Source organism: Chanodichthys erythropterus, chromosome 9 (genome assembly GCF_024489055.1).
Source record: "Chanodichthys erythropterus isolate Z2021 chromosome 9, ASM2448905v1, whole genome shotgun sequence".
NCBI lineage: Eukaryota > Metazoa > Chordata > Actinopteri > Cypriniformes > Xenocyprididae > Chanodichthys > Chanodichthys erythropterus.
Genome location: NC_090229.1, coordinates 34093007 through 34117642, shown reverse-complemented (window position 1 = coordinate 34117642; position 24636 = coordinate 34093007). Strand labels below are relative to the sequence as shown.

The 24636-nt window shown below is 36.2% G+C and overlaps 2 protein-coding genes across 5 annotated transcripts in view; one reads left to right on the top strand and one right to left on the bottom strand.

Annotated features, from left to right (window-relative positions):
- Window positions 1-218: 218 nt before the first annotated feature.
- Window positions 219-23726, bottom strand: naa35 (N-alpha-acetyltransferase 35, NatC auxiliary subunit). Of its 2 annotated transcripts, XM_067395420.1 has the most exons (23): window positions 23506-23726; window positions 22621-22749; window positions 19449-19482; window positions 19251-19365; window positions 17845-17919; window positions 16269-16436; window positions 15237-15303; window positions 13838-13881; window positions 13663-13713; window positions 13423-13506; window positions 13216-13330; window positions 12896-13074; window positions 12745-12804; window positions 11040-11146; window positions 9212-9278; window positions 7963-8061; window positions 7423-7601; window positions 5102-5238; window positions 4940-5007; window positions 2186-2326; window positions 1974-2096; window positions 1186-1266; window positions 219-534 (listed from the first exon to the last, which is right to left on the bottom strand). In XM_067395420.1, the coding sequence occupies exons 2-23, from the start codon at window positions 22739-22741 to the stop codon at window positions 475-477; spliced, it is 2175 nt and encodes a 724-aa protein (XP_067251521.1). In that variant the 5' UTR covers window positions 22742-22749; window positions 23506-23726; the 3' UTR covers window positions 219-474. The 2 variants fall into 2 exon arrangements, with proteins under 2 accessions (XP_067251521.1, XP_067251522.1); XM_067395421.1 differs by lacking the exons at window positions 22621-22749; window positions 23506-23726 and adding an exon at window positions 20848-22606 and having other exon boundaries at window positions 221-534.
- The window catches only part of agtpbp1 (ATP/GTP binding carboxypeptidase 1), a 52506-nt gene continuing 51037 nt past the window's right edge, over window positions 23168-24636 (top strand). Inside the window, exons 1-2 of one of the 3 annotated variants that reach the window (XM_067395416.1) lie at window positions 23204-23264; window positions 23961-24148. The gene's annotated coding sequence lies outside the window, so the exon portion shown is untranslated. Of the gene's footprint in view, window positions 23265-23960; window positions 24149-24636 lie in introns of all 3 variants that reach the window. The other 2 variants (XM_067395415.1, XM_067395418.1) reach the window with 2 other exon arrangements.

Below are 24636 nucleotides of genomic sequence, written 5' to 3'. Positions count from 1 at the left end.
TTATTCAATAAACCCTGATAATTTTCTTTATCATAACTTAGTCTCTGGTTTCCTGCTATTTGCCTCATCTGTAAACCTGAAGTTTTGGGTACCAGACAAAACAAATGTCTTCTGATGGGATCTGGTAGAGAGACTGGATCCAATATTCCTGCCGTGGAGATTCGAACATTTTTGTCAACTGGATATAGACACAATCTAACACTCTTGTACGCACCTTGTCAACCCTGGACCTGAAGAGTGAAGTGAGGGTTAATTCTGAAGCCACTAAAAACAAAATATGCCACAAATTGTTTTTTTTTTTCCTTCAATTTAATACAATATTATCAACCAAACAAAAAACATGGTTTCAACTGTTTAAACTAAACCACTGTGAGTCCATGTGTATAAACTGTACCATTACAGTTATGAATAGTCACTTATTCTGTGACTGTGATGACAGTTCATGTAAACAACCTCCTGGAAACATGGTTGATCTCAAATGATCTTGACTATGGGGAAGTATTTGTGCGCAGAGAAGTCAAATTCAGGAAGGGCCTACAAAGAAGAAACACAAAGATGCAATAAATTTCACAGTATCTCATTTCATCCATATGCATTTTTTTGGAAGGAATTCCAGAACTGAACCCAACCAAGAAGAAATTCCAAACATTGAAAAAATTGTAATCCTTTTTTGGAAAAAGCAAACTATCTACAGTTCTGAAAAAACTCAAAGTAATTATTCAGTGGAAAAATGTTCTATTGAATTGTAAAATTATAATTGTCCCACTGCTGAATATTACAACTGTAATAATTGTTTCAGCAGTGGGACAACAGGAGCTTTCTGGAGGAACGTTTTCATAGTTCCTATAACTAATGGCAGAAGTACCTGCTTTTTGGCATGTTCGCTCTACATGAATTGGGAATGATTTTAGTTCTAGGGATGCCCTAATGAGCACTAATGGCTCTAGGCAGATGAACTTCTGATCATGGTCAAGGCAGGAGTTGAAATATTGGATATAATGTTCAAATTAATGTTTAGTGTAACATTTATTCTGTTATTCTCTTCCAATGGATGTCTCTTTTACTTTAATTACTGAAAACAAGATATTATTTTTTACAAATTGAGAGACAAGTTCAAATGTTTTGTCCCTGGTAACAGAGCTTAAGTTGTACTGAACACAAAATCTCCATATAAACATTTTGTACCTTGGTTTCCTTCTTGTGTCCTCCAGCCAGCAGTTTCATTACAACAATATTGGGCTTGGCCACTTTAAGGATGCGATTAACCTACAACAAGAAGCAACATATCCGTCACTTCCTTATACAATATATTAACAATGTGAGCACTATATGATTTCACAATTTGAAATCTTCATTGTAATCATGTTAAGAATAATCTGATATATTTGTTTTCATCCATCTAAAAGAAAATATTAGCCCTTTTTTTTTTTATATTTAAGTCAATATATTATTTTAAAATAAGCAATACTACCAAGTTATGCAGGCTGAATTTCCTACAAAAATAGCTACACTGTGATATATACACTACCATTCAAAAATTTGAGGTCTGTAAGATTTTTTTTTTTATTAATTTTTATTCAGCAAGAATCCAATAAACTGATCATAAATTACAGTAAAGACTTTTACATTATTGTAAAAAAACATTCTTATAAATTGCATATAAATGCTGTTCTTTTGAATTTTCGAATTCTTAGAAATATCACGATTTACACAAAAAGCAGCACAACTGTTTTCAACGTATAGACTAATAATACACGTTTCTTGAGCAGCAAATCAGCATATTAGAACGATTTCTAAAGGATCATGTGACACTGAAGACTGGAGTAGATACTGAAAATTCAGATTTGCAAAGGAAAGAAAAATACATTTTATGTATTAAAATTGAAAACCAAATACCAATCCCTACAAAGTACATTTCTGTTAATAAGAGTGGTCTGGCTCACAGAGCATTAAAAGGACTGTTTGAAATGTACCTCTGTGTCAGGGCTGGTGACGTTTTCAAGTATGAGTTTAGCCTGCTGGAAATGTTTACTGGCTGCCATGTAGAGATCCGCTGAGCGAGGAGGAGGGTTATACTTCTTCAAATCTGACATTTCCTACATTTACACACACACACATTTTACTGTAATCTTGCACAGGATAATTGCAGTAAACATCATTTTGAAGTGAATAAATGCAGTGCTACCTTAAACTGGATGTAGTGTACTGGTGGTGGTGTGACAACACTGTTGAAAGGGGCGAATCGATGCTCATAGCGAACCTGCTCGCTGTCCAGTTCAAACTGAGGTTTGCGCACCTTTCTGTCCATATCCAACGCTATCATGGTCTGCAGAAATAAAGACAGTCAGTACTATGGTTAACTCTTTTACTCCATGGACTCTTATACGGGTCCGAAAATATGTCATAATTCACGTTATAATGATTACACATCCATTTTAAAAGGCTTCCCTATAGACCCCTTAATCGCCTATGTCACTGTGACGTCACCGCTCTAGCTGGAGACAAAACATGAATAAGAACTAAGAGCGGTCGCGCTAAAAGTTTGAGGTTTTGACTTTAAAATGTCGTCGTCTTGTGTTTTTGGCTGCCAGAATAAAAGGAACAGCACTTTTGGTTCAAAACTAAAGTTTTACCAGACATTCCTTCACAGAAATCAAAAAGATAATCGTGGTTGAATGCAATACGGCATACAGACTGGACGGAGACGAACATAAATAATGCTCGTGTTTGCAGTGCACACTTCATATCAGGTAAAATAATCGATGCATATGTAATGGTGTGTTGGTTTTATCTAGTACAAATCAGCAAGTTTCTGTTTTATAGGTGAAAAGTCGCCAACTTTCAGTGCACTAGCTAGCTTAAATGTTAAACAAACATACAGTGATAGATGTGTGTGCCATCAATGATTGGTCTCTTAAAATAATCCACAATGCTAGCCATAATCATAGTTAGCCCAGCGTTAGGTTACAATAGACAATAAGCCTTGACAAAATTCCCCGAACCACCCGAAAGTAATTCATATGTTGTCTAGGAAATATCCAAAACTTAAGTTAATTTACAAAAATAGCTGTCACGGTCCCGCAGAGTCAGTGACTGTACATATTTGTACAGTTCTAAACCTTCTTCTGCTTCTATGTTTAATAAATCCCTCCTAAAACATGCTAACTTACGCTTGTCAACATTGAGTCCAGCATCTCTTTTTGCCTCCAGCTAAGCCCCGCCCACCAGGAAATGTTGCAATGTTTACAAACTTCTAAGGGGTCTATATGGTATCACCCCATATTTGGTATCAGTTGAAAGCTTAGAATCAATAGAAACTTAACAGAGAATACAATAACTTATGTTTTTATGATAGATAAAGCAGTAAAATTGAGCTTACATATGCATTGGTTCCAGACACAAATTTCTGTGATGATTGCAAATAAAATTTTCTACAAATATGTATTTTTTATATTTTTCACAAAACAGTCAAGTCATATATCACAAGAAAGCTCTCATTCTAAGGAATTTGCTCATGTAGTATAGTGACAATCATAGATCGAATGATCTTTCAATCGCACAGTGATTGACAAAGACAAGCGTCACATTCCAACTCCGATGACTGCTTCAACCAGTCACAAACAGCTACAAATAAACAACATATACCATAATTTTTATCACTTTCAACAGTGTTTATGTAATTTCTAAGTATTTTCTGTAAAATGACACTGGGATATTGCATTTATACCACAGTATATGGGTTTGGCAGAAATTAGGGTAGGCAGAAATTACATTAAAAAAAATGTATATTCTTCCCTTCTGGTGCATTTTGAATAACTCTTGCATACAACTTGATAGAGACAAAATTATTTTTTCCAGTGTTTGCTGAAATCTAGAGGAAACAAACAAAATGCAGGTACTAGAGCACTCAGGGCCTAAGTTATACACTTTCAAAAATTTCAAAAAGTGTCTCTTTTTTGGGGGGTTTATTACAGCACAGACAACTTAAACGGGTTTCCTGTAAAATTACACCAAAATTTTGAAAGCGTCTCTAAAGCCACACCTCCTTCGTTGCGACGGCATTAAATTACCTCTTGTTTCAAAGCACATTGCATAACATTAATAACATTTAAACCACACAGAGCTCTGACTTTTACCACCTGACTGCTATAGATTAATTTCGCCATTGATAGTGTTGATAAATCCGAGTCTGAAGACGTTAACTGCCCTGAGTAAAACATCACGGGTTGCCACCTCTTAATTATGGTAGTTACGACATGCCATGAACGCAGCATAAGCTTGTTGTATTTTCAGTTGTTTTGTTGTTTTCTAACAATAATTTGACCCTTCTGAAACATCTTTTCCACAACCACAGAATGTGTCTTCCGACATGTTTGGTTAAAAAAGAAGCTACTCACTGCATCAGTTAAGGTTAAATAACTTGTTGCCAGCTGAAAATATATTAATCACTGCAGTAATTATCCAATCGAAGGCTCTTACCTATTCGCTTAGTTAAATTCAGGTGGTGACTTTTTTCTGGCCAGGCAGTGTAGTTGAATTTGAATTTGTCTCATATTTAATGATGTTTGCATCATTGATCATTATTTTCCAGTGTATTACTGTGAAGTAAATATTTTACTGTTTGTATCTATTTAGGATCTGTACAGGCACATGTATTCATCAACGTTTCATGAAAATGATATAAAAGTTTTTCAAAATCATATGAAACTAACATTAATACAAAGATTGCATTTTTAAGAACTTGGCACATCTAGATTTTTCCTCCATCATGCGCTCTTATTTGTCTCTGACCCACCAATCAAATACTGATGATCATGATTTATTTCTGTTATTTCCATCTGAATATTTTCTCTCACTCCGAAATATGTTACACTACAAAAGTTGCAAATGCAATGTTGACAGCTTTGTGTATTCTAGTATGTGTATCAGGAGACATTACCTTGTACATGCCAGCACACATGTTCTGGTAAGCTTGGCTCATGGTGATCTCTTTACTCAGAGGACGAGCTGAGGAGACAACAGAAACACAATGAGTGAGTCAGACTCAAACATCACAATCCTACATAGCAACTGTAATTGTTAAATGTCGGCCAGGGAGAACCTTTCTTCTTCTTCTTGCTCTTCTTGCTGCTTCGTACTTTCAGCTGCTCCTCCAGGATTCTCTCCTCAGCCATCTGAGAGCTGTCCGCTCGACTCAACGTGGACATGAGCCACGCATACAGGAACTCCGACAGATACCTGAACATACATGGAGAGAAAGATATATCATTACTTTTTAACCTTAATCTGACTCTCAGAATTTAACAGGCTGTTTTGCTACTGTCCCTTAAAAGGGAAGTCAATGGGGCCCATCAACTGTTTGGTTACCCATATTCTTCAAAATATCTCTTTTTGTGTTCAGCAGAAGAAAAATTAATTCAGGTTTGGAACAACTTGAAGGTGAGTAAATGATGACAGAATTTTCATTTTTGTGTGAACTATCCCTTTAAGACTATTTAATGACCTATGTTAGGCTAACTTCTTCACATATGTAATACTAAATCCAACATTAAAGGTGCCCTAGAATCAAAATTTGAATTTACCTCGGCATAGTTAAATAACAAGAGTTCGGTACATGGAAAAGTCATACATTGAGTTTCAAACCCCATTGCTTCCTCCTTCTTATATAAATCTCATTTGTTTTGGAAAACACACGGATCTCAACATAACACCGACTGTTACGTAACAGTCTGGATCATTAATATGCATGACCCCAATATTTGCATATATGTCAGCCCATGCTAATGTACTGTTAAATGTGGTTAAAGTTACCATCGTTTCTTACTGTATTCACAGAGCCAAGAGCCGTCGCTATTTTCATTTTTAAACACTTGCAGTCTGTATAATTCATAAACACAACTTCATTCTTTATAAATCTCTCCAACAGTATAGCATTAGCCGTTAGCCACGGAGCACAGCCTCAGACTCATTCAGAATCAAAAGTAAACATCAAAATAAATACTTTACTCACATAATTTGAAGCATGCATACAGCATGCATGACGAACATCTTGTAAAGATCCATTTGAGGGTTATATTAGCTGTGTGAACTTTGTAAATGCACTGTAATATAGTCAAGAGCTTGTGTGGCAGGGAGCAGGCGAATTAAAGGGGCGGCGCGCTGCCAAAATCAGTGTATAGTTAATGTTGCCCCAAAATAGGCAGTTAAAAAAATTAATTTAAAAAAATCTGTGGGGTATTTTGAGTTGAAACATCACAGACACATTCAGGAGACACCTTAGACTTATATTACATCTTGTGAAAAAGCATTCTTGGGCACCTTTAAGGTGCTAGAACTTTGGACTTCATTTAGGGAATCTTTCAGGTATGGGAATCTTTCCAATATTAAACTGTGGCTGATACAGATAAGCAGATATTAACTATATAAAATTTTTCACATATATAAAATGTATAATTTTAACATATTATATACAAAACATATTTTTAGCATATTATATTATAATTATTAAACTACTATGCTACTTTAAAGGTTCCTAATTTTGTAACAGAGGTCTCCTACAATAGGTTTATTGCATCCCAGGTCAAAACACATTAATTTTCTCATAATATACATTGCAGCATCACCTCTTTTCTCACAGTATTTGAAACAATTTCATTAAAGGGCTCAGTCTCTCAAAACTCCTCCTTTCTGAGAGCCTGCTCTGCTGTGATTGGTCAGATGGTCCAGTCGTGTTGTGATTGGTCTACCGCTTACAGAATGTCTTCTTCAGCGCTTGATACACTGTGATATGAACTGTGTTGGTTTTACCGCATCAATTCAAGCTCAAATTCCTATCCTTTGGAAGTTTAGGCAATATAGATTTGCTTTCACAGCTCAGAAAATAGGATCTTCTTGACAAAATCTTCCAGGCCTCAGCTACAACTACAGTGTTTGAGGCCGGGGCAAAGTAAATGTTGTTCACGGGCAGCTAATGAAGACCATAAACTAGAATTATGCAAATTTGTTAAGCAAGTATGGCTGGAATTAGACGACTCATTTCAGGCAGTTCAAAATGTATTCTTTCTTTTACAAGACAATAACTTAACATTTATCTGTACTTTGATCTTTGAAACTTTGCAGACCTTTTACATTCACAAACAGTTACATACTCACTAAATGAAATGTGATTTGCATTTTTTTGATATGCTATTAAATTTTAGGCATAATAGATCACTGGTCACTATCCCTTTAAATTAGTGCTAGATGATGATTTAAATTTGAAAATAGGTAGAAATAATTAAACATCAAACATTGGCTGATGGATATCCGATAACAGTCAATATTGAAAAAACATGCTGATAATAACCAATAGTATGTTCTGTTTGTGACTGTGCATTCTGATCAGTTCACAGCATTAAAAGCATGTTGGTTTAGCTGTCGTACCAGTAGATGTAATAATACTCATGCATGCTGTAGAGCTCCAGCTCAAAGCCGCTGAGCAGGTACTGGATCATGATACGCAGGTTGTGATAGAGGATCCAGGTTCCCAGACAGGCTAAATGCTGCCTTTGAGGCTCCAGCTTCATCAGAAGACCGTGAAGAGCAGCGTCCACCTTTTCAGCCTAAAAAACAACAAATACACTTTTAATGATGCTGTACAACTGACATGATGGCAACCATGAAAATGTTGGTTGAGTGGACTTTCAATGGATGGACAAAAATGATTTAAAATACGTTCATTGGTGTTTTGAAGCTGGGTTTGGAATGACATAGTGAACACTTTTGAGTGAACTAACCCTTACATTTATGCATTTAGCCAATGCTTCAAAAGAGGAACCAAATCAATTAATCAAATTCATCAAACCCTTTAAGTTCATTGTAATAACTTATGGATCGTGAGGAATAAGATCAGAGACATTTTTTAAGAAATTTAAGAATTTTTAATTCACGTTGACTTTAACCAAACTAAAAACATCTACGCACCTCATCCTGAAGTGTGGCAAACTCCTCCAGAATGTGACCCAGTTTGTCCCGCTGGCGTGCTCTGTTGTGTCCGTGAATCTGGATAAGGCTGCAGAATGGCTGTGATGCAAAATAACATTGTTCTGATCAGGGGCGTCACTAGGCCCAGCCCCCCTAAAAAAAATATTTGATTAATAAATTTTAATTAAAAACATTTTTCAATCTGCAGGGGCGCCGAGCAGAGCGAACATCAGAGAGCACAAGGTGTGTGTCGTGTGTGCGTGTATTTATTGATAGATTGCTAATGCTATGATATTACATCTGCATCGGTGCAGTTCTTTGTCATAAATGCATTGCAGTTTACATAATGTAATGTTACTGGAGCATTGGGAGCACACGGGACGGCTCGGTTTCACATCCAATACCAATACGTTTCGCTGCGTTCACCTTTAGCCCTTGTGTGATAGTTGTTTTTTATCCCTACAAAAATGAAGTGATTAACACCCATGAAAACATACTTTAGATTCAGAAAACGATCATGATTTATTTTAATTTACTTTTTACAATTACAGACATATTATAATGTATTTTGACATTACATTATGCAGCCATGCACAGAAATGACACATCATTGTCTGAAAGCACTAGATGGCCCAGAGAGAGAATGTGGAGTTATTTTGTTTTGTATTATTAAATATAGTTTTGTATTAAGTAATAATGAATCAGGAGGAGTGTCATGATACATAAATTAGAGTAAGCGTAGAGAAAAGGGATTTTTGATTTTCTTGATTTATACTATTTATACTAGATTTGTACTTGATTTATAGAAGTGGCAAATTGATAATTCATGTTGTTATTTTTAATAAAAAGAAATAAATATAGAACAGATGAATCATATTGCCAATAGACAATTACATTAATACATGGTTTGTCTATATTCTTAATGAATATTAGCTGGTTAGTTAAAATGACATCAATTTTCATGGGGTGACTTTATGAATATCCAACCGTATTGTTGATTATAAAGGCTAAAAAGCTAAAAAACTAAAATAATTTATATTTCATTGTAGATGGATATACAACATTTTTTCTTGTCGTGCGGGAGTAGGTCTGCAAATGAGCAACAGTCAGTCAAATAATATTTTTTTAATCATACCCTTATTGGGGGCTGAGCCCCCCTAAAATCAAAATCCTAGAATCGCCCCTGGTTCTGATCAAAAACACTAGTTCACCTGTTACAATAACATGTCAAACAAAATGAATCACAAACCCGTGTGCAGTGTGTGACAAAGGAGTCGATGTAGTCTTTAGCCTGGTGGTTATTGTTCAAACTGCATCTGTGAAAAAACAAAAGAGCATTAAAACAGTGTGGGAATATAATGTCATCTTAAAAGAGTCATGAAATGAGAATTTAGTAAGATGATAAGGACAGGCAGGGGAAATACTAAAACATAAGACTATCAGAAGACTAAAAATAACATTAGTTAATCTCAGGAGCTGTAATAGAAAAAAAAATAACGCAGTAATTTTTTTCAAAAGAGTTCAATGTATAATACTTATTTCGGTAACACTTTACATTAAGGTTCCTTTTGTAAAGGGTTTATAAAGGTGTTTGTTTTCAAAATGCATTATAAATCATTAATAATGCAGTTATAACTGCATGAATAAAAAGGGTGACTTTAATGCAATACCTGCCAAATAGTGAGCCGTTTTTAACTCACGTGTTATAAATGCTTAATAAATGTATTTATTAACACTTATTTAACTCAAAACCAGATTCCTGGTTTATTTCATGATGCAGCAAAAAATTGACTATCATAATTAGACTGAAGGGTGTTGTATGTGTGGTTTTCTTCTTAATATCTCATGACTGACACTTTTTTTACTATGTTGCTCACCAGAAGTTTCTGTCTTACCCATAAATGGTTCACAGGTTTCCACTTTACATTAAGGTTCACTTTCACAGGTTATTAATGTTTATAACTCATTAATAAATGGTTCACAGGTTTTCACTTTACATTAAGGTTAATTTTCATTGGTTATTAATGCTTATAACTCATGAATAAATAGTTCACAAGTGTCCATCCTACATTAACTAATAATGGAATTATTTTTTTCATTATTAATCTCTCACAAGTTATGGTTATTATCTTATGTTTCATTTTCAAAATAAAGTTGGAATTTCATCTTAAAAAAAAAAAAAAAGAAATCAGTTTTTATACACTGCTGTGGATAGGCATCATGAACTTTTTGGAGAGTATCATGGGCAAGACAGAAACTTCTGGTAAGCAACATAGTAAGAAAAGTGGCAGTCACGAGATATTAATAAGATATTAATAAGAAAAACACATACAACACCCTTCAGTCTAATAGTCTGATTGTCAATTTTTGCTGCATCATGAAATAAACCAGGAACCTGGTTTTGGGTTAAATAAGTGTTAATAAATACATTTATTAAGCATTTATAACATGTTTGTTAAAAACGGCTCACTATTTGGCAGGTATTGCATTAAAGTCGCCTTTATTAGTGATTTATAATGCATTTGTAAATGACTTATTACTCATTAAACAACACCTTTATAAACCCTTTACAAAGGGAACCTTAATGTAAAGTGTTACCCTTATTTCATATGCAAAAATGTTACCCAATCATAGCAGTGGACATTTACATCGAATTCTTAAAGGAGACATGCCCCTTTAAAAGAAGTGTTTAAATCAGAGGGCTAAAATCATGGTGGAAAATGAGGTAAAACTTTGTTTTATAGTGTTACATTTAGTTACTATAGTAATAACTATAAATTATGCATTATCACATGCAAATAATTCTAAACAACATCCCAATCCTTACCTTAGTACATGTACTTAATATACTCAGTACTTAAATGTACACTTAACACTGTATAACTAAAATGGTCTTTTATTTCTAAATTATGACTGATTTTGATGTATAAATCTTTCTAACATTACAAATGCACCTCAGAAAACAAATAAAAATAAAAAAATACAGCAACTTAATGACCCCTTTATAGAGATGTGAAATTTATAAGAAACAAATGAATTAATGTGTAAATAATATAGTGTAAAGAATAATCACTCACTTTGGAGAGAGGACAGGTGGGCTGACAAAATAGCGCAATGCATCTTTAATCATATCCTGCATCAGATGAGTCCCAAACACCTTCTTATTGTCAATCAGAAATGTGGTCTGGATCACAAAGACAGACAGAGAGACAGCAGTCAGGTGAGTGTTCAGATTATCTACATGCCAAGACCAACCATCATATCATTCTGTTGCTATGTGTAACAATTGATCCGAGACCAATTTATATGTGATATATTATGTGTTATTCGTTGATAATTAAGCATTTAAAAATACATTTCTTGACCAGAGAAGTTAATTTTTTTTATTTTTAAGTCATGGCAGCAGCAAGGCTATCTTCATGTTGAGAAAAAAAAGTGAAGTCATACAATTAAAAAAGGATATATAAAACATTTAAAGTCACCATGAAATCAAAATGGACAATTCTTGTTTTTCATGGAAGGCAGCAGTGTCTTCTTTTATAAATTATTTATCCATGCACATCATTATTTTTTAAAAATTCATGCGCCCTCATAATCTTTAATCAAAATAACTTCCCCTCTTGCAGCTCTTATATATCTTCTCTTGACATGTTTTCCTGACACGAGGGCAGGACAACCCGGTTCTACACCTTTCAATAAATAACCATGTGTGAAATCTTGAATGGTCTAAACTGCAACAAGTAAAAACAACTTGATCATATCTAGAAATTCCTAAAAAAACCTACTAGGATTAATTTAATATAACTTATTTCCATGGCATTCATCCCATTCCACTCGCCACTTGTTTATTAATATTTGAGTTTATTACAGGTCTAAGATCAGAGTAAGGTTGTCACGGTTCCAATTGCGGTTCCAATTTTGTTACCAGAGCAAAATCTGTTGAAAAACTTTGCAGTGTGCTTAGCAGCATGAAAAACTAAACCTGTATTCAGATTGGGAATGGGTAATAAACAGAAAACAAGAGAGATCCTCCCTTTATAATCACTAAGGCTGTCAGTCTGAAAAGCGAAAGCTCACTGAATTCTGCACTCTCCCCAAAACTCCCGTTATAATAAATTAATCATACAATGAATCTCTTATTGACATCCAGTTTACACGTTGGTTATAATGAAAAGATTCACAAGCATTAGATGTTGAACAAAAAAAAAAAAACATCAGTCAAGTTAAGCAGATTCTGACATACTGATTAAAACCTGATTGGCCACTGCGATCAACAGATATGATTCTGATTGGCTACGATGCTCAATGCTTGTAATAACACGCTGTAAATAGAAACCTTTTATTCAGAAAGCTCTCAAACAAATACGAACAAAAGTTTTTGAAAGGAGCGTCTATCAGCGGGTACAGAATATGCCCGGTACTCTGTACTACTGATACTGCAGAAATGATGGTACTGTCAACTCTTTATTTTTAGTGCCAACTGGCACCGATAGTTCTGGTATGTTTGACGACCCAAGTCCAGAGGGTGGAATATGACACTCTAAACTATCCATGTTGAGAGCCTCCTTTCCAGCAAAAGCTGTAAAAGTTCTACTTTAGCTAACATATTTATAATCTTTATAGTCAGTCTTTACAGATACAAGTGCTTGAAGGCACTTTTTTTTTTGAGTTTGTCATTTTCTATATATTCCAGATCTATGAGTAAAGCACAAGCTTCATATGTAAAGATCTGTAAAGAGAACCAGAGAAGAGATTTATAATGTCAGATGAAGTTGGTCTTACCTGCAGCAGAGATCTAGACAGCACACATGGAGACTGCTCACTGAATTCACAGAAGAAATCCTGAAACCGCAAACACACTCAGCAGGATTAGTTATATTTCTCTCTAATACTACCATAGAATGCATATGTGTTAATACTGAGAGTAATTTACCAAGATGCTGTGCAGGTTGGTTATGTTGATGACCTCACAGACATTTTTAATGCGCTCAATGAGTTTGCTGAAGTAGTTGACCATCTCTTCTCTCTTAATGATCTTGGCGTAGCGTGGGAAAGTGGGCGGGAGCAAGCGCTGGTTAACCAGAGGCTCGAAACCCATCATGATTGGGTGATCTGGAAAAAGCATGGTGTGTACATTTGTGGAATTACAAATGTCTACAGGGCTATTGCTCTGACAAATAAAATGAAAAATTAAATACATTTAAAATAAACATTACATTTTTTGTTTAACTTTTTCCACATATAAACCGTTACCTCCTTTGGTTGTGTCATTCTGTGACTGTATTCCATACTGTATGGTGGAGTGTATCGCGGGCAGTAAGTCAGCAGCCTGAGTCATCAGCTTCTGCGCTTCGCTGACAGCACTTGTCTTAAATGTCAAATCAACCAATCAAAGATCATAATGAACTGATGAACCTTATTGTGAAGCAATATGCTTGAGTAAATTTAATAGTGTCATACCTCCTTTTTAGTGAAGGAGATGAGCGCGCTAAGCAGCAGGCGAGTGAATTTAACACGACTGAACAGAGCCAAGCACTGCTGATGCTGAAGGCAAAAGAGAAGGATGATAATCAAAATCTTCAGAATTTCTGTACAGTGCTACTGTCTGGCTGATACCACACAACAATTTCATCCAAACCATTCACACATCTCTTTATCTGAAGTCTTCTATTCAGAGAAATGATTATATATCAGTCTTACATCCAGTTCCACTTCAGGATCTCGTTGTTCACCCTGTCGACTGCGTGTACTCTGTAAAAAAAAAAAAAAAGAAAAGAAAAGAAAAAGGAAGAAAAACATATTTAACAAGTCAGGTAAAAACATTTTTAAAAAAATGAGAAGAATCATGCCAAGTTTTGAGATGGAGTCACCATACCTTCACTTTCCTCTGAAGTTCATCCTCAACATCTTTAAGCATTCCTACAGAAATTTTAAATGAAGAAATGAAAATGTAAATATATAGCACCGCTGCATTATTTTAATGATAATTAAGAACATTTACCCTCAATTTTTTTTTACTGTAGTTCAACTAGATGTTTTACGTTTTGTTTGTTGTATACTATCTTTCAAAAGTTTTTTTTTTTTTTTTAAAGAAGTCTCTTTTGCTCACCAAGGCTGCATTTGATCAAAAATACAGTAAAAACAGTAATACTGTGAAATATTATTACAATTTAATATATATAAACTCTTTTCTATTTTGATATATTTAAAAATGTAATTTATTAAAGCTACATTTCCATTACTCAAGTCTTCAGTGTCACATGAGCCATCAGAAATCATTCTGATCAATTTAATGCATTCCTGCTAATGCTAATGATTTTTTTTTTGCATTGCAGTAATATGAATTGGTGAGAAAATATGCTTAATTGTCATGACTATGAAAAATAAATAAACAAAAAGTAAATAATAAATTTAAAGGTGCCCTTGAATGAAAAATGTAATTCACCTTGGCATAATTAAATAACAAGAGTTCAGTACATGGAAATGACATACAGTGAGTCTCAAACTCCATTGTTTCCTCCTCCTTATATAAATCTAATTTGTTTAAAAGACCTCCGAAGAACAGGGAAATCTAAGCCAGTAACATCTGGATCTGCACAGGTGAATCAACAGACTATGTAAGCAAACAGGAACAACAGCGAAAAATGGCAGATGGAGCAATAATAACTGACATGATATCATGATATTTTTAGTGATATTTGTAAATTGTCTTTCTAAATGTTTCGTTAGCATGTTGCTAATGTACTGTTAAATGTGGTTAAAGTTACCATCGTTTCTTACTGTATTCATGGAGACAAGAGCCGTCGCTATTTTCATTATTAAACACTTGCAGTCTGTATAATTCATAAACACAACTATATTCTTTATAAATCTCTCCAACAGTGTAGCATTAGCCGTTAGCCATGGAGCACAGCCTCAAATTCATTCAGAATCAAATGTAAACAATATAACAGTATACAATACTCACATAATCTGCTGCATGCATGACGAACACTTTGTAAAGATCCATTTGAAGGTTACATTAGCTGTGTAAACTTTGTTTATGCACTGTTCAAGGCAAGCGTGAGCTCCGTGGGCGTGGAGCATGAGAATTAAAGGGCCAGTAGCCCTGAATCGGCTCATTTATAATGATGCTCCAAAATAGGCAGTTAAAAAAATTAAAATCTATGGGGTATTTTGAGCTGAAACTTCACGGACACATTCAGGGGACACATTAGACTTATATTACATCTTTTTTAAAAAAGTTCTAGGGCACCTTTAAGATTTTCACTCACCTGTCACTCTCAGATCTGTTACATTATTTGCCATTTTAAAGCCGTAAGTCATGGCCTGAAAATCTTCCTGTGATTGAAACAAAAGAAGAAAAATTAATTCACTGAATAAACCAACAGCAAAAATGGTGACTAATGGCCACACAGTAACTAAATATTTCCAATGGTCTTCCAATTGGTCATTGATATATTACATATCGTCAGTAATCACACCAGACATTGTCATAATTTAAAGTGCCCCATTATGCTTTTCATATATTACCTTTCATTTAGTGTGTATATAGATGTTTGTAAATGTAAAAGATCAAAGTGCACAACAAATGGAGTTATTGTCTCCCAAAAGAAAGAACCACCTGAAATGAGTCATCAGTAATTCCAGTCTTCTTCCTGAAGACGTGAACGTTACTTTAACCCACCCTCAAACAGTTATAGCGGAGACCTGGAAGAGTTTGGTTCTGTGAATCAAACACTAAATGAAGCTTAAATTCAGTATGGTATTTAGTAATGGGCATTTTTTTCCGACACGTGCTGTAAAGCCGTGCACACACTTAACGATTGTAAGGCCGATTATGAATGTAAATTGATACCTATGACTGATCGCGCTCAAACGCGTCCAGTCAGAGCCAGTTGCGTTCAGTCGGCGATTACAGTCGGTGTTCAAATTCCATGTGTGAGTATATAAATCGGCTTCAGTCGCAGGAAACAATCGCTGTATGTTAAGCACAGTCTTGTGCTTAACGTGTGTTTAACGGCTTAAGCGGTAGACCAATCAGACTGGACCATCTGACCAATCAGAGCAGAGTAGGCTCTCAGAAAGGAGGGGTTTAGAGAGACTGGATCCTTAATCTAACTGTTTCAGATGCTGTGACAGAAGAGGTGATGCTGGAATGTATATTATGATCTTTGGCACATGTAAACCTATTGTAGGAGAACTTCAAAGCAAAATGAGAAACCTTTAAAATAGCATAATGGGGGCACTTTAAAAAAAACAACACTATTGGGACGAGAGTCAAATAGAATGTAAATGTGTCTTGCCTCCTCAAACACAGCGGCTTTGTTGACTTTCTCACGGGCGATGTCACAGATCTTGAGGATACCCAGAGCGAAGGCTTTAAGAGCTGGGTCTTGAATAAGATCCGGATTATGAACATATAGACACGTAAACACAGTCTGAGCCAGAGAATGCCCCTCCAGCCATGTGATCTGAGACAGATGAAGACAACAGTGAGTGAATATTCAATACAGCAAATACACTGGATATTCAACAGTCAGTAAGCTCAAATGCAGCTTTTTCTGGTGGAGAGCAGTCAGCAAAACTATGAAGAACACTCAACCAGACAATGCTTTCTTCAGTATACACTACCATCAACATGTTAGATGTCTAACATCATTTTCTATTTAAATATATTAAAATTCATGTATTTATTATATATAATTTATTCCTGAATTTTCAGCATCATTACTCCAGTTTTCAGTGTCACATGATCCTTCAGAAATCATTCTGATACGCTGATTTGATTTAAAGCTGCAGTCTGTAATTTTGCCTCTCTGTCGCCATGTCGCCATCTCTGTTTGAAACCTGCAATTGCAGATGTTTGCGGAATTATCTTTACGTGGGATGTACATCGACGTGGCTCCTCAGCACGGATGAATCAAATGTTTGCTTTCAGTCACCACTTAGGTGTGGATACTGTACTTCGGAATCACAGATTGTAGTCTTGAAGTATGACCAAAATAAGAATTTTCACCGGAAAATGTCATCTGAACAAGAAAGTGACATGTCTGCCACTTTTGTTCTGACCAACTGAGAAAAAAAAACATTACAATAAATAGACAATAAATACATTACAATAAATAGAGTTACCTGTAGATTTCAATTTCTGTACTGTCTAATCTCTAACGTTAATTTGTCATAGCATACAATCTGCCATCAAAATGATAAATTTAATTATTATAGCCTTTTCTCACAGCAGCTGCAAATGATCCACCACCTGCAGCATCCTCACACGATATATCCTACTAGCTGGGACTCATTAAGACGAACGGCTGCATGCTTGAATTTCCCACGGAAACCCACCAGTAGCACTCGAATTATAAAACATTATTACAAGCTTACCGTTGTGAATCGGGTTAAGGTAAGGAGATGGTTGGTTATGTACTTGCTCAAAAATTGATGTTGGATCATTTTTAACCAAAAAGTTACGGACAGCAGCTTTAAAGAAACATTTCTTCTTATTATCATCAATGTTAAAAACATTTGTGCTGCTTAATATTTTTGTGGAAGCATGGTCATTTTTTTTCATGATTCTTTGATGAATAGAAAGTTCAAAAGAACAGCATTTATTTGAAATAGAAATATTTTGTAACATTATAAATGCCTTTACTGTCACTTTTGATTAATTTAATGCATCCTTACTGAATAAAAGTATTAATTTCTTTCCAAAAAAAATGTTGAATGTTTATTTTACTTTAATTATTATTATCATCATTATAATTACAGACACTTTATTATTATCATTATTTTTTTTTTAAAATCAGTTGCTTTTTAACTTTCCAATTGATACACAGCTTCATGAAACGCAATTTCTGTGTTTGGTGACATCATACTGACCAGACAGCAGAAACATGTGTCCATGATCCCGATGAGCTCAGGAATACTCAGATCCTTCACTCGTATGGCTTCATCCTTCAGAAAGAGAGAAAGACAGAAGGAATAAAAAATAGGGGAAAAAAATTTACATAGAGAGAGAAAAAGAGAAGAGTACACTTTCCGTACAGTGAAGTTAATTATACAAAGATGAGCTAAAACATTATGACCTGACTAGTATGCTGTTGGTCCTCCACGTGCTGCCAAAACAGTGAAGACCCGCCGAACTATGGACTCTACAAGAGCCCTGAAGGTGTCCTGTGGTATCTGGCACCAAGATGTTAACAGCAGATCATTCAATTCTTGTAGGTTGTGAGGTGGAGCCGTCATGGATCAAACCTGTTGGTCCAGCACATCCTACAGGTGCTCAATCAGATTGAGATCTGAGAAATTTGGAGGCCAGAGCAACACCTTGAACTCTTCATCATGTTCCTCAAACCATTCCTGAACAATGTGTGCAGTGTGCTTTTTCCTGTGGAAAGAGGCCACTTCCACAAATGAACACCACTGTGTCATGATAAAGGGTTGTACCTGGTCTGCAACAATGTTTAGGTCAGTGACACATGTCAAATTTACATCCACATGAATGGCTGGATCTAGGGTTTGCCAGCAGACCACTGCCCAGGTCATCACACTCCCTAAGCCGGCTTGTCATCGTCCCACAGTGATCTTGGTGCCATCACTTCTCCAGGTTAACAGTGCACAGCCATCCATGTCAAGTAAAAGTAAACGGGACTCATCGGACTAGACAACCTTCTTCCATTATGCTCTGATTGGACTGCTATGAAGCCCCATACACAGCAGAGTGTGATGCACTGTGCTGTTGTGACACGTTTCTCCCATGACCATCATTCAAATTTTGTATGACTTGTGCCACAGTAGACCTTCTGTTGAATCAGACCAGACCGGATAGTCTTCGTTGCCCTCAGGCATCGATGACCCTTGGGCGCCCAACACCCTGTTGCCGGTTTGTGGTTTATCCCTCCTCAGACACACTGTTGGTAAATTCTCACCACTGCTGAACAGGAGCAACACACAGCTTTGCTGTTTCAGAGATACTCTGACCCAGTCGCCTTGCCATAACAATTTGGCTCTTGTCAATGTTGCTCAGATCTTTATTTCTGCCCATTTTTCCTGCATCCAACATGTCGATTACAAGAACTGATTGTTGGCTTAGCGTCTAATCTACCCTTGTTAGGAGATGATTATCGCTTCAGCGGTGACTGGTCATAATGTTTTGGCTCATCAGTGTATATATTTATACATAAACTCACTATATTCAGGTTCATTATTACCAATACATCACTTCATGAGATTAAATAAAATATCAGGATTGAGGATAATGTGAAACCAGCTCTTTAGGGTGCTACCTTAACAGCCTGTTCAAAGTTGAGGATTTTACGGTTGACTTGGTTTCCGATCATCCCAGCATCCATCTTCGGATCCATCATCTCGATGGCTGACATCGCCTCAAACAGACCAAACCTACAGGAACATGAGCATTATTTATACTGAATGAATGCGATAAATGTTGAATTACATGTAAAAAAAAAAATTAATATTCTTACAGTTTGTCATGGAGCAACTCGCCAAGTTTGAGTTCTGCAAACAGAAACACATTTAATCAGCAAATTCAGTTTTTGTACAGCATTTCACTACAATATTTATCTACACGTGACTTCAATAAAACATGGCTGATGGCACCAGAACTGCCCGAAAATCCCGTTCGCTATAACACAAATGTATTCAGGTGGCGCAGTGCTGGAGCTGAATCATGATGCGGTCGAGCTCACATGGAAAAGGAAGCTAATTTTAGAACTCTTAGTGACCATAAATGGCAAAACTGACAACATCAGGAGAATATATTTCTGTAGCCATTGCCTCATTGAGCTTATCCTACATGCAATTAACATCTCACCAGAGCATTTGGGGGGGGGGGGGGGGGGGGGGGAATGCAAGACGCAATATCCTTGTGAATCACAAATCACTGATCAAAAGCATTGGCTGTAATGGGATATAAAGTTTATAGTGATAAAATGACTATAAAAATAACTGCCATTGTAAGGATACATGGACTTTTTTGGCTCGTTACATAATGCATGTCTTTCTCAGGGCTTTGTGGAAAATGGCTATTCTGAGAAAGGACCGTTTTGATCACTGCCAGTGACATCGACTGTAGAGTTCAGCCAATAAAAACTCACAGCTATGTCATGCCCATGATTCTCTTATAATAAGCCATTAATATGAAAAGCAATTGCTGTCTCAGAAAAACATCAAAGCAGAATTAAGTTTTTGGCAGAATATGGGAAGATGTGTGTGGAGTGATGAATCACAATGAATCCAGTGCAGTCTTTGAAAATCTGCTGAGAAATAAAGTTATAAATGCATCTCTACCACAGTGAAGCATGAAGGAAGAGTGTTATTGTGTAGAGAGCCTTTTCAGCTGCTGGTATTGGTGAGCTGCTTCACTGCGAAAAGACATTCATAATGGTTTGCTTCCCACAATTGAAAAGTTGTTATCTAAAGATGGTAATTTTTAAAGGGGTCCTTGATTTATTATGATTTCACTTTTTTACTTTAGTTAGTGTGTAATGTTGCTGTTTGAGCATAAACAACATCTGCGAAGTTACGACGCTCAAAGTTCAATGAAAACGGAGATATTTTCTTCTAAATAATTCTCTGTTTAAGGACTACAATGAGCTTCTTCCTGGGGTAGTGACATCACTAGCCCTAAAATTTACATAAACCCCACCCCCGAGAACATGCAACAAAGGGGGTGTGGCCATGTTGGGCTGCTTTAGAGAAGAGGAAGAGTTGTTGTAGTAGAGTGTTGTTATCATGCCGTCATTTTACTCCGGACTGCTTCACAAACGAGGGTCAATTCAACACAAAATATTAACATGACGGCACATGCTAGTGGATGAGTTGAATCAACTCCACAGCAACTACATACATTTATCCACTAACCATTCAGAAAAGTCCAGTTTCATTCTAAAAGTTGTAACTTCTTCCTGAGTCTCTCCATCAGTGTCGACTCCGGTTTGAACAATGTAAGGCTGAACACCGTTACTGACAATCCTCATTTTGGCTGCGTGAGATTCTCCAGCTTTGTTGTTGTTGAGCTGTTAAAGCTCCGCCCTCTTCTGGAAAGTGGGCTGGGAGCAGCAGCTCATTTGCATTTAAAGGGACACACACAAAAACAGCATGTTTTTGTTCACACCCAAATTGGGGCAAATTTGACAAGCGATAATAAATGATCTGTGAGGTATTTTGAGATTAAATTTCACAGACACATTCTGGGGACACCAGAGACTTATATTACATCTTGTGAAGAGGGGCATTATAGGTCCACTTTAAACAAGACAATGCTTCAGCCCAAATTGCACAGAAAGACAACCAAGAAGTGGCGTGAGAACAAGTAAATCAGGCTCATGGCCTGTCAGAGTCCAGATTTGAAACCTATAGTGAATATTTGGTCTCACATTGAACTCAAACGAACTGGGAGACATTGTTCAACTAATCATGAACTGTTTAAAGCCATTAACATGAGTGGAACAACTTGCAAGTTGTAGAAGGCTATTCCCTGCTATTGTGCAATTCTTGCTAATTTCCCGATCAGTGGTTTGTGATTAAAATGGTTAAGACTAGGGATGGGCATGATTAATCGACGATCGATAATTGATCGTTAAGAATTTTGTCGATCACGTTAATTTGTTATCGATTAATGCATTTTTTGCATTGCGTAGTGTGAGTCTTGAAGCAATTAAATGAATTTCACTGTGTGGCAGCAATTAAACATTTTACACCATTCTCGGTTATCTGTGATCTTCCGTTTTGATTCTGAGGGAGAATCCCCCACCCCTGAATTGCACACCTACAGACTGGAAAGTGAACGGAATAAGGTTCCCCGGGCTGGCCAAGTTAGCGCGCAGGTACCTGTGCATCCCGGCAACGTCAGTCCCCTCAGAGCGGGTGTTTTCCGCGGCTGGACTGACGGTCACCAGGTTGCGGTCGCGTCTGACCCCAGATCATGTCAACATGCTTATATTTCTCAACAAAAATCAGTAGACTGGTGCAGAAGTTGTATGCGAGTTACTAAAGTTAGTTATTTTTCACGAGGCTTTAAGTAGCCTAATTTGTTAAGTTAGCCTAATTGTTAGGAAGGCTAATATCTAGCTCTTTCTTCTGGCTTGGATAGTTTTGAGTTACATTTTGACAAAACCTGTCAGATCTAAGTATTATTATGTTTTTTAAGTTATTGTTTAACATGATTCTTTTTTATTATTATTATTTTGGAACAAATGAGGTCTCTGTTTAGAAACGCCGGCTCGCAGCTGCAGGTTCCACTGCTTTAGAGCACCGCATATGCACGCGCATATATGTTTGGTTTGCCTAACTGAATATAGTTTAACTGTCTGCCACAAGTTGATCTTGTAATAAAGGTCTCAACGAGGAAAAACACGCTGTGTTTTTATATTCATTGCATTTTGTATTCATTGTATTCATTGCATTATAATTACACATGAATTATAAAAGTTAAATAATTAATTGTATTATAAAAATATTAATGATTAATCGATAGTTGATCATTAATTCTTCCGACGATCGACTAAGAAAATTTAATCGAATGCCCATCCCTAGTTAAGACCATTAAAAAGAACACTAAATAATAATTATTTTGCCATTTTTAGCTTGGCCCATTTGTTTTGCCCAGGATTGTACGTGGCTATAGACACACACCTTTACAGGCTCCTTTGAACTCTTGGGTGACGTCCACCCAGTTGGCATTGTTTCTCATCTTCTCTGGGATCCCAAGACCCCAACCTCCCTCCTCCTCCTCTACCGATGACTTCATCACCATAGAGACAGCTATGAACACAAAAATATACATGCATTAGATTAGAGCAATCTTTATTAAGAGATGCCAGGAACATCACGTACAAGCACATATTAATATGACAAATTAGGGAATATAAAATAAACAAAGAGATCAGGGAAAGACAGAATACTAAATTAATAATACACATGATTAAGTAAACAATTTAACAATATCAAGATAGACTTCAGACTGAGCATGAGGGCCACTTCAACAGTTTGCATGATTAAAATGAAGTGTTTTTAAATAACTGGGCTTCAGCACAGTAGATGAGTGAGTTACCAACCTAGGCACATTTTGGGGCAATATGTGTACCACATAATGCTGTCTCAGTAGGCAGTTCACTAGTTTTTAAGTGCAAATCAGGCATGACAGACCATATTCAAACAAACTAGGTTGGTTATTAGCACACTTGTGCAGAAGAAGTCTTTCACAATATGACTGATGGCCACTGACTGCAACCTCCTTTTGTTGTTACTGGTCGACGACGAATCGTCTTTGAATTCAGGTGAGTGTGTTTTAATGGATATAATAGGATATTAATTACACGTTTAATTTAATGAAATTATACAAACACAGAACCATCGATATGTCAAACTACACATGAACAAAAAGCCAATGACATTAGCGGTAATTGCTAACCTGTCTAACCCCTAACATATATCTTAACTGCTAAATATATACTTGACAACATTCGAAGTACATATTCATTAATAAAAAGACCTTCAAATGGTAAATAAATACAATACCTTTAGATTGTCAGTCTTTCTGTGCTGTTGCCAATATTCAGCGCTGCCGCAGCGGACGCCAGGGAATGACATCACACTTTGATTTGCATTCTGGGACATGTAGTTTTGAGCATCAGCGCTGTAAAATATGTAAGAAATAAAGATGTTTGTTATAACGTGTTATAAAATAAATAACTGTATCGAGAAAAAAAAAAGTAACTAATGATAACCAATAAATGATAACCAAAGCACAATTGAAAGATTTTCAATAAAATAATTAACCAATATGTTTTTTAAAGGTGTATACAATTTCTAGATTTTATATTATTATTATTTATAATACATTTATATATTATATTTTATTTTTTAAATAAATGACAAATGGTTTCAGTTTGTCTGTCGACGTTACATTACGTCACGCTATAATACAGCTAAGCTGCTTGTGGACGCTGATCTGTAAGTCATCTGTTCGTCAGACTCTGATGTGACACATGATGTGCAGATCATGGCTTCTGCTCCAGGTCTGTTACTGGACGCGCCCTCACTTCCGAGTGTGTTGGGGGGTTAGAGTAAATAATAATAATACCATCAGGGGGCTTGTGTCTGTGCTGCCATGAGAACGCTGTGAGGAGTTCAGATGGCGCAGGTCTCGCATGCTTTAAAGGTTGGTACACGCATGTATTTTTATTTCTGCTCTAGTGTGTTGCTGATACTGTGCCAGTGACAGAGATCAGCTGCCCTGTTAGCAGATAATGTGCTAACAGCAGAGCTTTCTCTGTAGGACAGGTGGATCTGACATGATCATGAGTGGACTTCATACAGGAGGGGTTTTATCAACTTAATATTTAAAAATGACATTGAATTAATTATTCATTAGCTGATCTGAATCTTACTGTAATCTATATGGCCAACCTCCTCTGATAGCTTAATTTAATTAGAGTGGACTTACACTATTACTGGCCTTGGCTCAAAACCTAATGTGCTCCCTACATGGATAGCTTTTTTTGGGGGGGGGGGGAGCCTATAATGCCCTAAAATGGCTGTCTAAGTAGAAGCTCAGTAGGTTTTCATGTCCAAAAAATGCTGTTTGTGTGGGCAGGTAGACTGTGATACCCCAAAATATTGTTTATGTTGGCAGCTCTCTAGAGTTTG

What these genes read in the sequence shown, in the direction of transcription:
- naa35 (XM_067395420.1), bottom strand. Translation starts at nt 22,741, where the DNA reads ATGGTGATGAAGTCATCGGTAGAGGAGGAGGAGGGAGGTTGGGGTCTT. An exon ending in TCTCCTTCACTAAAAAGGAG is followed by an intron (nt 13,331 to 13,422) that starts GTATGACACTAT and finishes TTGACATTTAAG; the next exon opens with ACAAGTGCTGTCAGCGAAGC. An exon ending in CCACCTGTCCTCTCTCCAAA is followed by an intron (nt 9,279 to 11,039) that starts GTGAGTGATTAT and finishes GTTTTTTCACAG; the next exon opens with ATGCAGTTTGAACAATAACC.